General features: G+C 31.8%; 2 protein-coding genes across 2 annotated transcripts; one reads left to right on the top strand and one right to left on the bottom strand.

Annotated features, from left to right (window-relative positions):
* The first annotated feature begins 8384 nt into the window (after positions 1 to 8384).
* LOC125831412 (extensin-2-like) lies at positions 8385 to 10082 on the top strand. Its single transcript, XM_049510617.1, has one exon. It carries the CDS (start codon positions 8385 to 8387, stop codon positions 10080 to 10082), a length of 1698 nt encoding a protein of 565 aa, XP_049366574.1.
* A 1041-nt stretch (positions 10083 to 11123) lies between these two features.
* Positions 11124 to 14845, bottom strand: LOC125831744 (CBL-interacting protein kinase 18-like). Its single transcript, XM_049510931.1, has 2 exons — positions 14642 to 14845; positions 11124 to 12963 (listed from the first exon to the last, which is right to left on the bottom strand). Exon 2 carries the CDS (start codon positions 12625 to 12627, stop codon positions 11290 to 11292), a length of 1338 nt encoding a protein of 445 aa, XP_049366888.1. The 5' UTR covers positions 12628 to 12963; positions 14642 to 14845; the 3' UTR covers positions 11124 to 11289.
* Positions 14846 to 15578: the final 733 nt, after the last annotated feature.

The raw sequence follows: 15578 nt of genomic DNA, 5'->3' as shown, positions 1-15578 counted from the left end.
TAAAGAATTCTTTTACTTATGAGTTTCTATTTTTAAGCTAACTTCTTTTATTTAAATTTGAATTCAAATATCATATCAATTTTTTTAAATGTGGATCTTTTTATTATTCTTCCTTATCCTTGATTTTAAATACTATAATATCTTTTTATAAGCTATATATTTAAATTGATAGAAATATTTAAAAGATTTCCACCCCCAAACAACGTTATCTCTTAATCCTCATTTTTCTTATTTTACTATTATTTTCAGTACTACTATTATTACTTAATAACTCTTGATAAATTTTATTTTTTTCTAATATTAAATTTAAATATGTTGTTCACTATATATATATATATATATCTTTATTTACATTTATTTATTTCCTACGTTTTTCTTTCTCTTCCTTCTTTATCTTCATTTTTTGTCCTTTCTTTAGATTGCTATTTTTTATTTCATACCGTTAATAAATAATTTGAATTGTATGAATTCTTGTATGAGTAATGATTTGTATGAATAATGATTTAAATTATGGGTGTGTTTGGTATGAAGGAAAATGTTTTTCTAGAAAATGTTTTCCAGGAAAACAAGTTGATTTTTGACTTATTTTCTCATGTTTGGTTGGTGAGTAGAAAATATTTTCCGGAAAAGATATTTAGTGTTTGATTTATGAATGAAAAATATTTTTGAGAAATATCTTTTATTTTTATTAGAGTAGAAAATAATTTTTGAAATTGAAAATAGTTTTTAAAAACAAACTTAAATTTTTTTTTGGGGGGTGGGGGGTGGTAGGGGGTGGGTGAAGGGGGGGGGTCGAGTGTAGGGGTGAAAAAATGAAATTTTGAAATTGAAAATATTTTTTAAAAACAAACTTGAAATTTTTTATTTTTTTTGGGGGTGGGGTGGGGGGGGGGGGGCTGGTAGGGCATGGGTTGGTGGGGATCGAGGGTAGGGGTGAAAAAATGAAATTTTGAAATTGAAAATATTTTTTAAAAACAAACTTGAAATTTTTTATTTTTTTTGGGGGGTGGGGGTGGGGGGCTGGTAGGGGGTGGGTGGGTGGGGATCGAGGGTAGGGGTGAAAAAATGAAATTTTGAAATTAAAAATATTTTTTAAAAACAAACTTGAAATTTTTTATTTTTTTTTGGGGGTGGGGGTGGGGGGCTGGTAGGGGGTGGGTGGGTGGGGATCGAGGGTAGGGGTGAAAAAATGAAATTTTGAAATTGAAAATATTTTTTAAAAACAAACTTAAAATTTTTTATTTTTTTTTGGGGGTGGGGCGGCTGGTAGGGGGTGGGTGGGTGGGGTCGAGGGTAGGGGTGGAAAAATGAAATTTTGAAATTGAAAATATTTTTTAAAAATAATTTTTAATAATTTTTTGGGAGGGGGTGGGGGTAGGGATGAGGTCGGGATAAATAAATTGAATTTAAAAACAAACTTTAAATTTTTTATTTTTTTGGGGAGGGGTTGGTTGGGGGGTGGTTTGAGGAATAAATTGATTTTTCAATAAAAAATAATTGTAATTTGAAGTTGGAAGAGAGTTTTGGAAAATGTTTTCCTTAAGTTTAGAAGGGAAGTCATTTTCCTTAAATTTGAGGAAAATGAGTTGATTTGGAAAACATTTTCCAAAACATTTAGCCCAACCAAACATGAGAAAATTGGAAAACATTTTCCGGAAAATGTTTTCCTTCATACCAAACACACCCTATATGTTTTCTATTTTTCAAAATTATATATCTGCTAAATTGTATGAATTTGGTATGAATTATGATTTTAAAAATAAATTGACCTACTCTATGGTTTTGGTTTAAAAAATAAATGAACCTATTGTATGATTTTACTATGAATTTTGATTTTGTATTAATCATTGTAAAAGATGGTTCATGCCGATCTTATATCATTTATATATCGATTGTTTTGGTATGAATTTTGTTTTGAATTAATCATTGTAAAAAAATGGTTCATACCGATTATATCAATTATATAGATCCATTTGAATCCACAATTCATACAAAATATAATAAACCAATATGTAGTCATTATTTTGCAACCATGGTTCATACAAAAATTATCACTTGAATATCATGTATTTATATTTAAGTTTCATACCAACCTAATACAAATATCATATAAATTATCTCACTTTTAATACATATTATAAACACAACAGTCACCAATTATTCATACCAGTATCATGCCAAATAGAATACCAAATTAATTCCAACATATAAATATTAACTATAATTTCTTATTTAAACAGTATACCAAATTCACACTATATTCAAACCATAAAACATTGTAGAATAAATTATACACATTTCATACACTTTTTTGTGGCACATATTTCATAAATATATTAGCATTATATGCAATTCTCTCAATTTGTAGCACCTTGTGCTAGACTTTGTGATCTTGATTAGCCGAAGGATTATAAGTTTCTTTATAGTATATATGCTCTTTCATTTCCTTGATGTATATATTTAAATAAAAATAGTAGTTGTTTTTAAATATTTATTGTTTAGAATCTTTCGGGTGGGCTAGTAATTTGAGCTTGAGACTTTTATATTGGAGATATTTTTTCAAAAATTGTTTAATATATTTATTTTCGTGTAAACCACTCACATTTCTTAATATTTCAAGAATATAATCGTATAAATTATAAAAATATACTATTTAAGACTTTTATTAACAATATATACACATACTTTTATTTAATTACAAACATAGTTTATAAATTACCTACATAGAAGATTAATTATTTTTTTGTTTTAATTTAATTATTTAATTGCATTTTCTTCTCTCCTCTTTTTGGGATTATGTGTCTTACTTTATCTCCCCAATTACAGTTCTTAATATAAACGTTCTGTCTTTTCAAATATTGTTTTATTTTCTTTCTTTTTTATTCAATCAATGTAAAGTAAAAAAAAAATTATGTTTCCAATAATTCACTTTTTTCTAAATTTTCATTGAGAGAAATTTCAGTCATTGTCTTTCTCTCTTCTGTTCATATTCATCGGTTAATCACTTGCACCATTTTTTTTATTTCCGCTTAAGTTCATCATTCAAGATTATATTTTCATAGTTCGGTTAAAATTTGAGGAGGAAGCCCATAAAAAGTTCTAGGCTTAACAAATCAATTATAGTTGTTGGTTGAAGATCCAATGACAATTGTTGATGAATCAATGTAGGTATATTGTATTTATTTAATAGTTTGGTACTATAAAATGTTTGGATTCTGATTATTGCTCTATTTTTTTCATAGTGATTGTGGTTTGAATACTTATGCTTTCACAGAGTTTGTTTATTGAGGAGATAAGAATATTTCAATGTCAATTTTTTATGCTGCAGACTTTCATTGGAGATATGAAGCATTACTTTGGATCTACGAAAAGAGGAAGATTGACACTGATACTGTTAGTGAAAGTGAATCAACTGAAAGTGGCAGTCAGTTGATTCGGAAAGGGAGGGATTGAAAAGAGCATGTTATGTTAAGAAATAATTTTATAAAATATGGTTATTGAATTGTTGTTCTTTGTAAAATGTTATTATTACACTTTTGGATATCAGCTTAATTACTATTTTCAATGAGTTTTGGTGTTTATTTTGTGTTGAATTAACTCACAAATACTTTAATTGGTATTTTCCATCAGATTTTGGTGTTTTTTTTTTGTATTTCGATATGTTTTGGTTCTTAGTTGTTTGTAAATATTGTCAAGTTTAATAGTTCATTGTGTGAGGTTAGTATATTATATCAACAATTCAACCATTAATATAATAGGCAGAACGGTAATGTATTTTCGATCAGTTTTGGTACCTATATTGTGTTTAATTAACTAAAAGATACTTTAATTGGCATGTTCGGTAATTCTCTTAGATTAGTTTTAGTGTTTTTATGTATTTTAATCAGTTTAGATTCTTAATTGTTTGTGTATATGGTTTCAAGATATTGTGTTCATTGTTGTGTCAAACCACCTCTTTTAAGTTAATTAGTTGTATAGATATCATTGTATGAGGTTGGTATATTATACCAACAATTCAGTCATTAATATACTACCTCTTACATTTTACACTAATATTACGAAGAATATTTCAGTTTGGTGCTTATATTGTGGTTAATTAATTGACAGATACATACAATTTTGTTTATGTATATATTGTCAAAATGTGCCATTGTGCTATCAAAATATTTTGTTTAAGCTAATTAGTTGTTTTACATATTCATCATGTGAGGTTGATATATAATAACAACAATTTAGGCATTATATATCACCAATTAATTTAAACATTAGTATCTATGTCACCAAGAAAATAACAATGTATTAAACCAATATACTATTACCAATGTTACAACAGTAATTACACCAATATTATGAACTGAGCCATTGAACTAGCCAATCTATTTTAAATATTACATTAATATTACGTAAATCATACAAATAATAGTTTGCGCAACAACTTTTTCACAAATTTTTTTTATAACAAACAAGTAAACACCAACGATCAATACACCAATAATATGAATTTGCCAATCAACATTAACCAATATTGTTTAAACTGCAATTAACATTCATTAAAAGCATTTATATTTCAACAAAAATCCAAAAGATTCAAATGTATACTTGTTTAAACAAAAAAAACACCAATGTTAATTTTGAGCCGCAAATTTGGGGCAATTTATTTTGTTATACCCCGATGTACCACATTTATTATGAGTGACTTTACACCTTTTGAATTTTCCTTCGTTGAATCTCTTCTTACGATCGTTATTTGATGATTTGCCTGGTTGTTTTCTTGCAATTGGTGGTAACATTGTCTCTTCTATAACATGTGATGGAATATTCAAAATGCTTGCAATTGTTCAAATGAGATTGCATAAGTATCTTGATAATTCTTATTGCTATAATAGGTTGAACAGTAATCTTCACGATGTTGTTTCTAGTAGCAACTGCATGACTACAAGAAATCTCATCATGCTGAAATCTTCCACAACTACACATTCGAGTTTAGACATACAGTAAATCTTTTTGCACCATTTATAACTCTACAAGATATTATGTTGATGTGCATACCTTCATTTGAAACCATGCTAAATTAGTAATTATAAAAATTAAACATTCTATATTAATTACAGCAGAAAGTAGATATATATAAACACCATAAAAGTTGACGTTTATATATTTCAACTACACAAGAAAATACACTATCTAATATACAAATACATGAACTCAAAAACTAACACGTTAGTTGGTGTTTATACAACAAATCACATACACCATATAAAATACCAATAGATGAACCACATAAATAATAAGTTAGTTTGTGTTTACATACATCACTTACACCAGAAAAATACACTATCAATTACACCAAAATTACATCCACTGTCTATTACATCAGAAAAATAAACTATCAACCACACCAAATCACACACTATCTAATATACCAATATATGAACCAAAAAATGAATACATTAGTTGGTGTTTACATACGTCAATTACACCAGAAAATACACTATCTAATATATCAATAGATGAACAAAAAAGAAACACGTTATTTGGTTATTATATACGTCATAAAATATATAAATACACCAGATCATAAACCAAAAAATAATAACGAAATTTGGTGTTGATTAACAGTCTATATACACTATCAATTGCATCAAACCAACTACAATAAATACAATATCAATTACACCTAATCATCTACTAAAAAAGTACTCACTAAATTTTGGCATTAATACACCAATTTCGTCAATACACCAACAACAAATATAATATCAATTTTACCCATTAATACACAAAAATAAAATCACGAATTTCATTTTATAATCAATTAATACCATCACAATACACCAAAACAAATACAAACAGATTATAACAACGTAACTTACGATATCATTACACAATCATATACAATTATAATTTGGAAATTGGGACCCGACTATAATTATTAACAAAGTAATTAAACCTTCTAATCAACCCAAATCTAATCACACAAATTGGTTTTGTTCAGTGACATAAAATACACCATCATATACAATATTAATAGGTTTAGATTGCAGACTAAAATCCATTCATGATTTATTACATATACCTGACGCGTCCCATCATTCGTTGTGTTGAATTAGAATCGAAACACTATTGGTATTCATAATTGTACAATCTTTCAAAATAGGGAGGTAAAGAGTTTTGTTTTGATTAAAAAACCTTCTTTTTTTTTAATTTGAGAGAATTGTGTAACCAATTTGAGTAAATCATGGAATGTAAAAGATTGGGAGAAAATCAGGGAGGTTGAGAATATCGTGGCTCATTAATACCACGATTTCTGTTTTTTTATTTATTTATTTTTTAATTAATATTATTTCCTATTTTTGAAAAAAACTATTGCTATGTTGGTGAAAATTTAAACTATTGTTATGTAGTGGTAATTAATGTACTATATTTGTATAGTTCAGTTTTTAGCCCAATATAATCGCACTTGTGAAATTTGTGCATATAAAGTTACACCTCCATTCATTTTTTTACCCTTTACTAGTAAATTAAAGTAATAATAACTAAAATATAGTTGGATAGACTTGCATATCAATATGGATATGCTATATAAAGAAAATTTAACATAAAAAACTTTTGACATTTATATTAGAACTCTCACATTAGATCAATTTGATAAAATGTTCTATATAATAAATGAAGAATATAGATTATCCATATATTTTCATAAATAAAAATTAAGTTTCTTGAATAATTTCATAAATAAATATATTCAATTATCATATATTCTTTAACAAATAACAAAACAAGAAACAGCAAGAACAAAAAAAATAATAATCAACAATTCAAGTGAAAATTGAATAAACTACACTAGGTTACTAATTTTCCCCATGTTTTCTGCAGCTGTGTATCATAACAGTAGTTTGTTTAAGTACGATCATATCTCTTTATAACAGTCATCCTCTATAAATATATTTCACTACAACAATTATGCTTAAGTACGATAATTATGTTGTTACCAAAAGAGATGTGCAATAATCAAGTGTGGCTATCACAAAAGGTCATGAAATAATTCACTAACATAATTTGAGTCTCTAACATAATTACTAAGTTAGCATGTTCCTACAATGATTAACATGCATTCATAAAACATATATATGTGTTAGTTCACCTCTAAGAAAAAAATTAAACATTTTCTTCTCTACTTCTTCTTCAATAAGAAAAAAAAAATGTCTGGTAGAAAGAAAATAAAATCCAGTTTATTGTTATTCATAATATTGTTCATATGGTTGGTATTTGTTGGAAAATTTGTAATAGGCTGGGCCAGCCCAATAACAAGTGGTGGAATAAAGCCCAAGAAAGTTGTTGATCAGAGGTTTAATGGAATATTTTCAAAGGATAATGATAATATCAAGGCTAATGAGGATTATGGTGGAGATGATAATGGTTTTGATAATTTCTATAGACAACATGAAGATATTCCAAGCCCTGGTGTAGGTAATTAAAACAAAAAAATATTGTACGATGGTGTTAGGATCAGTTTACGTGTATCGTAACTAATTCTATCAGATACATGCTCTGAAAATACATTTTATCATGAGAGCACATACTATACTTAATGTTTTTGTTTTGTTTTATTTCTTTTCCACATAATGTGTATTGGTAAGTTTGGGAATTTTCACATTTGGTGCTTTTGTACCGGATGTTCCCAAGATATTGTCTTCGATTATTGCAACCGTAAACATTTGTCATTTCGATTGTTTTGTTCTTAAACATTTCCATTACTTTGTATTTCGTAAGTAAACTGATAAGGGTGGAGGTTGCCGACTAGAGGATAGTGAGGAGATAATCAGTATAAAATATCATTTATGAAATTGATTTTCTCTATACTCATTTAAAAAGTCATTTTTCTGATTTTTAAGATCCTCGATTTTCTAAAACATCAACCAAAATGAAAAAAAATAGTCTTTCATACCTAACACACCCCTAAATGAAACTTAAAATGTTAATTAATTGTCTAGATATCCTTTCTCCCTTAAGCTACCCATGTATAACAATTTTCTTTTGCTTTCCCCCCTCTTCTAATGTTTTAGTGGTTAGCCATAACTACATGATATATCACCACAATTACACAAAGCAGAAAAATTATTAATTAGCTTAAAGAGATGCTTATCAAGGGGATTATCTTTTTAACCATACTTTTTTTGTCATTAAGAAAATGTCTTCCACTAAGTAATCAAAGAACAAGTCCTCATTTTGACTTTTATATTATCTTAGTGGGCTACCATGAAGCCATTTCATATATATATATATAAGTTTTACATTTTGCTATATAAAAGCAGAGGTCCTTAACTATACAAAACAAGTCTTGGTTCTTCCTTTCAAGTATAGAATTGGTTGCAAAAACAAAAATGGGAAGCTTTGGGAAATTGGGGCATTGGCCTCTACTTGCATTTACTTTGGCAATTTGCTTATTAGCCAGCACTGCTGTTGCTGATTATTCTTATGGTTACACTTCTCCCTCTCCTTCAAAGTACTACAAGTCCCCTTCTCCGTCAAAACATCAAGTGCCCTCTTCTTACTACAAGAAACCAATAAAACCTGTTGAACATTATCCATCACACTACTACAAGTCGCCTACTCCATCAAAGTACCATAGCCATTCATATAAACATTCTCCATCCCACTATTACAAGTCGCCTGCTCCTTCAAAGTATCATAGCCATGTAACGGTCACTTATAAACATTCTCCATCACACTATTACAAATCACCTGCTCCTTCAAATCACAACTACAAGTCTCATGTTCCTTCAGTACCATACTACAAACCATCTCCATCTTACTACAAATCTTCTCCACCTCCACCACCAAAATACATTGAGAAATCACCAACTTACTATAAGTCACCTCCTCCAGCGTACTACAAACCATCTCCATCTTACAAATCTCCTCCACCTCCACCAAAGTACGTCGAGAAATCACCAACATACTATAAATCACCTCCTCCTCCACCATACTACAAACCATCTCCATCTTACAAATCCCCTCCACCTCCACCAAAGTACATCGAGAAGTCACCAACATACTATAAATCACCTCCCCCACCATACTACAAACCATCTCCATCTTACTACAAATCTTCGCCACCTCCACCAAAGTACGTCGAGAAGTCACCAGTTTACTACAAGTCACCCCCTCCACCATACTACAAGCCATCTCCATCTTACTACAAATCCCCGCCACCTCCACCAAAGTACGTCGAGAAATCACCAACTTACTACAAGTCACCCCCTCCACCATACTACAAGGCATCCCCATCTTACTACAAATCCCCACCACCTCCACCAAAGTATGTTGAGAAATCTCCAGTTTACTACAAGTCACCCCCTCCACCATACTACAAGCCATCTCCATCTTACTACAAATCCTCTCCACCTCCACCAAAGTACGTCGAGAAATCACCAACATACTACAAGTCACCCCCTCCACCTTACTACAAGCCATCTCCGTCTTACTACAAATCCCCTCCACCTCCACCAAAATATATTGAGAAGTCACCAACCAATTACAAGTCACCCCCTCCACCGTACTACAAGTCATCTCCATCTTACTACAAATCCCCTCCACCTCCACCAAAGTATGTTGAGAAATCACCAACCTACTACAAGTCACCCCCTCCACCATACTACAAGCCATCTCCGTCTTACTACAAATCCCCTTCACCTCCACCAAAATATATTGAGAAGTCACCAGCCAATTACAAGTCACCCCCTCCACCATACTACAAGTCATCTCCATCTTACTACAAATCCCCTCCACCTCCACCAAAGTACATCGAGAAGTCACCAGTCTACTACAAGTCACCTCCTCCACCATACTACAAGCCATCTCCATCTTATTACAAATCCCCGCCACCTCCACCAAAGTACATCGAGAAGTCACCAGTCTACTACAAGTCACCCCCTCCAACGTACTACAGTTCACCACCACCACCAACAAACTACTACAAGCAAACACCCACGTATGCCTCACCTCCTCCACCGGCAAAGTACCAACAATCTCCTACCTATAGTTCACCTCCACCCCCACCCCCACCAACCTACTACTGATTTTAAAATCACCTTGCCTCGATAATTTTCATTATTCCCTTTGCTTTTAACTTCTTTGCATCATCCTGTTCAGAGCTTTTTCATTTATTTTTCTACTTCAATTCTAAATTATATGTATTCTTGCAGAAATCATCAAGTATTAATTGGTGTTTTTATTTTTATTTTATCATTTAAGTAAGATTCTTGGGATCTCTATTGATTCAACTCATTGTATCAAGATTTTTTTTAATGTAATTTTTCAAGAAATCTACTTCAATTTGTCTACTTCAATATTATTTGTGCCAAAATACTTAATTCTTTCTTTGGCCTACAAAACATATAACTAGCGGGGAGAGTGACCGAAAATCAGAATAGATTTTTTGATCCCTCGTTCTAAATATAAAAAAAAGGGATTACTCATACAAACATTGTTCAACCAAAAGATAAGGTTGCTTGAGATTGTTTAGTCGTGTCTATGTCGACTTCTAGATACGCAGTTTGTAGGTGTGAATCCATGACGTAAAAAGGTGTTAAAAGAGGACATAATAGACTAAAATCACATGGAAGAAAGTTATCTCGTAAAACCTACAACCCCTTAAATTAAGTGCAAATCTTGCAAACACTAGGGCAGAATGGAAGAAAAAAGATATACATATGGAATATTAATTAGATTGGGACCAACCTGTATTTTTTAGGAACCTTTTATTCATGTGAAAGATTTATATGTAAGTAGAGAATATAGAGAACTTCTAGCACTTTTATTTTTTATTTTTTTTCATTTTGTTTTGTATTGAGATTTAAAGTTGCAATATGATTAGTTAGGATTCATATAGCCAATTCGAAAATGCTTGAAATTGTGATGTGTATGTAGTTTTTGTTATTGTTAAGAAAAAAGTTAAGCACATCTTATTTCCTAACAAAAGGATAATAATCAACACACATCTGGAAATATGTTACAAGTCACCTGCTCCTTCAAAATACAACAAGCCACGAACACGAATAAAATATTAAAAATCACCAGTTTACCAGAGCAAAGGAACTCAAAAATTTAGTAAAACAAGTTCTCTATTAAGCTTAGACGGATGGCCAAAAACAGGCTGATACATAGTAAATCGACAATTACAACAAGAACCAAACGAACAAGTTGAACGTTAAATACTGATACTTAAGTGAGATCAACTTACAGAGTAAACGTCACGAGATCAGAAGCTCTTTCTAGTGTCATCTACTAACGATTTGCTGGCTGCTCGCCTTGCCAAGCCCAAACAATTTCCTCCAGAGCAGGTCTTATAACTTGTTTCAGCATCTTTTGGTACTCTACCTTATCACCATATGACTTTTTCAGCTCAACCAAGTGGAAGGACGGAGTAATTTCAGATATTTCAGTATCGATAGACAAAGTCCCATATCTACCCTCACCCGATCCCTCTAATCTCATAGATCCAGCTTCTTTCTTCATTACTTCCAGCTTTAGATTCCTGCCAACTTCCTCAAGTTTGGATATGATAGAAGAGGCAGGTTTTGCGGAAATGAATTGCAAGTCTTCCTTCTGATCCTTTGTTATGAATAAACCGGACAAGTCAAATCCATTTGAAAGAGAGATTATATCAAATGCATTTAGATTTGACGGTTTTAGCAACTCTAGCTTTGACACAGAGGGAGAGATACTGTTATATGTACAATCTTGAATAGTAGCGTTGGCGTCTAGGCTAAACTTTTCCTTTTCTTCTACTTTGGTTACCGCGTTTCTAGACTCCAAACCTTTCTTAAACCATGAGCTTTCCTTTATCTTTGCTATGGAAATCCTTGTACGAGGGTTTGGATCAAGGATTTTAGAAAGTAATTTCCGCACTTCTGGTGGGAACCAATTAGGACATTTGAACTCAGCCTGCTTTATCTTTCTATAAATCTCCATAAGATTTGAGTCTTGGAATGGAAGATAACCGGCTAGCAAAACAAATAAGATCACCCCACAAGACCAGATATCAGCTTTGGCGCCATCATATCCTTTTCGAGTGATCACCTCAGGTGCAACGTAAGCTGGGGTTCCACATGTTGTGTGGAGTAAGCCATCCTGCCTCTTAGACTCGGCCAAGGCGCTTAATCCAAAGTCTGATACCTTAAGATTTCCATTCTCATCTAGAAGCACATTTTCTGGTTTCAGATCACGGTGATAAACATCTCGACTGTGGCAACATTCAACAGCGCTAATCAATTGCTGAAAGTACTTCCTAGCTAATTTTTCCTTGAGCCTCCCCTTTGTCAACTTTTTGAAAAGCTGACCGCCTTTGGCATGTTCAATGACTAAATAAATCTTAGATTTAGTTGCCATGACCTCGTATAGCTGTAGAACATTTGGATGTTCAACTAGTGCCATAACAGATATCTCTCTCTTCGTTTGTTCAATCAGTCCGGCCTTAAGAACCTTCTCTTTGTCAATTACCTTAATGGCTACACTCTGTCCCGTTTCAAGATTCCTTCCGTAATAAACCTTAGCAAAGTTGCCTTGACCTAATAATCTCCCCAAATCATATTTTTGCATCAGTACATTTCCTTTTTTCTCCATTTGAATCAACAATTCTTGTAACCACTAAACTTACTTTCTCCTGCTGATATGATACTCGATTTTTTAACAGGCAGGAGAGGCCTTGTTGCAGAGCTTACCCGGCTCCAACAAGACTGTGCTTCAGCATGTCGGGATGTTTAAGGGTTGTGGCTTCACTGTTCATTATCTGGCACGAGAAGTTAAGAGTATTCTGAGCAGCATCATTGAGATCACTACGGATGAAACAAACTAATTCCAATGCACATGGAAATTCAGAAGCCTCCAATAGGTAATCGTTGTTGTACAATCCCATCTTTCTGCATCCCAATTATATTGCTTTCATAAATGTCACAAGCACTGAACGTCAACAGAAAAAAGGGAGAGAGTCAAGAAGTATCAATATAAGCTTAACAATTATTGCCTAAACGAAAAAATTGATGACTATGAAAAATGATTTGCAAATCGAAAGTAAAAGATATAAAGGAAAAGGGGTAAAACAAAAGAAAAGTATATCAAGATGAATATCACATTTTAACTTACGATACGCTCTACCTCAAGAATATAACAGCAACGAAAACGGTTCCAGATTTATGATTCTTTTTCCCTCAAAAACTATGAAAATCAAACTAAAGGGGCATCATGTTCCATTACATTGGACAAATTTAATTCATCAAGGACAGAAATGTAGCTAGTATAGTCGTTTCATATTCAGATCTACAACAAAGTTTGAATCATCCTGGACTGGCATACTAATTGTTAACATGTATACGTCAAGCAAGGAAAAGAAAAAGAAATTTAATCACCCTTTTTAACTCTCACCAAACAAAACAAAAGATGCAGAAACTCGATACATACAATACGAGCTAATGAAACATAAAAAATACTTTTCAGATCATATTGTGAATTGTCACAGACACATTCAGACAAAGAAATGTTTCTTGGAAACACCCTACCTCCAAGGGCAAAGCTATCGGTAGGGTTCAGACAAATCCATTAGCTTTTACTTAAACCCAATAATATTTGTTATTAGGAGCTATGGGCTTGGTGGTAAGTTTAGAATTCATAAACTTCAAATTCTGGATTTGTCTCTACCGACCTCAAAGATAGACCATTGTCACCCCATCCACCAACACAACACCCCAAAGAAAGGCAAAGGGCAGCCCAGTGCTCTAAGCTCCCACTATGCACGGGGTTCAAGAAAGGGTCAAACTACAAAGGTCTGTTGTACACGGTTTTACCCTATAATTCTACAAGAGGCTATATTTCCACAGCTCAAATAGTAACCTCCCGATCACATGACAATAATTTAACCGGCTACACCAAGCCTCCCCTTCACCCTAGAGAAAAACATTACTAGGAAACTCAATAATACATGATTAAAAAAAAAATCTCCTCCATCCAACAGCCAACATTGATGCATCCATGCAAATATACCCAAGAAAAATATTCAACAAAAATACAAACACCTTAACAATCCTTAAACATTCATGACAATAACCAACACCAAAATTCACAAGAAATATATGCAAAATGGACCAAAACTAACATGCAAATTACCATGGGGATCTAATCAATTAACTAACATATTCGACAGAACTCAATAATTACGAAAGAAAAATCACTTGATAATATATACCCCTCTATCTCAATTTATGTGACACTTTTCATTTTCCGAGAATCAAACCGTTTAAGTTTTATCGGAAATTTGGGCAAATAATCTTCAATTTTTTTTGAAATGAAATTCATATATTTGTAAACTACATAAAACTACTATAAATCACAAGAATTCACAATTCAAAATAATTAAAAGATATATGATAAATTTACGATCAAAGATAGAGAATCTCAAAATTCAAAAAGTATCACATAAACCATTCCAAATTATATTCATATCCAAACATAGCTCCAATATACAAATATCATTTTCAACTTTTTATTCCAAATACATACATATTTTTGTCCTGATCTGAACAACGATAACTTTAAATTTTAAATTCGTCCCTACGAATTCATTAACCGAAGCAAGAAAAAATACCTGTTGGCCAAATAAAGGGACTGTTCTGGATGGATCCGAAGCAGAGAAACAGAGAGAAAAAGGTTGAGATTTATAATCTGATTTTATTTTTTTTTGGGTGCAGAAAAAAAGGTGTTTTAAATACAGGCAAAAAGTATCTGTTTGGTGAGAGAGAAATTTTTGTATAAATTTGGTAAAGTTTCTAACAATCGACCAAACACAGACCTACTTGTGTGTGACACGTGGTAGGTGCCTCGGGAAATGAGCTGATATGTTTTCATGAAACAAAAAAAAAATGGGAATCAAAAGAGCATCTACGGGTAGTTTATTCCTTTTGGACTATTGAGAGACAAAACAAAAGAAAAAACAATATTATAATTAGTACAACAGTTGAGAGTGATAAGTATTTTTTCATCTTTAATTAAGAGATTTTGGGTTCGACTTTCATTGGATATAGAGTTATCTTTGTTAGGGAGTGGTTTACCCCCCCACCCCCACCAATGTAGGATTTTCTTGGGTATGAAGTCACCTTTTATAGGGAGCACTGTACCTCCTCCAATGTGGAATTTTCTGGCGCGAATTTAAATATTGTGGGCTCTAATATGGATACCGAATACCAAGTGGGAAATCAAGAAAATATAGTATAATTAGTTCAGTTTTACGATTTATTCTTATCATTAGAAGATAGAAATATTGTTTTTAATAGGCATTCAGTATCAAAAAGATCAAGTATGTAAAGTAAATACTATAACAAAGAATCAGAAGAAGAAAATAGTAGCAACAATAAATTATATGACAATTACTGAAGCGATTGTTGGATATTTTGTAATATATATAGAGGTCTTAATATTGAACAAACACATTTGTTCATGAATAAATATGACCTTTATGAAAAGTCACCTATTCATGAAAGAACGTGACTCTTATGAAGAGTTATCTCTCAATTTCTATAAATATA

The sequence above is a fragment of the Solanum verrucosum genome, unplaced genomic scaffold (genome assembly GCF_900185275.1).
Source record: "Solanum verrucosum unplaced genomic scaffold, falcon-dt-bn FXZP01000049.1, whole genome shotgun sequence".
Taxonomy (NCBI): Eukaryota; Viridiplantae; Streptophyta; class Magnoliopsida; order Solanales; family Solanaceae; genus Solanum; species Solanum verrucosum.
The sequence above is the reverse complement of the archived record's forward strand: the minus strand, read 5'-3'. Positions and strand labels throughout refer to the sequence as shown.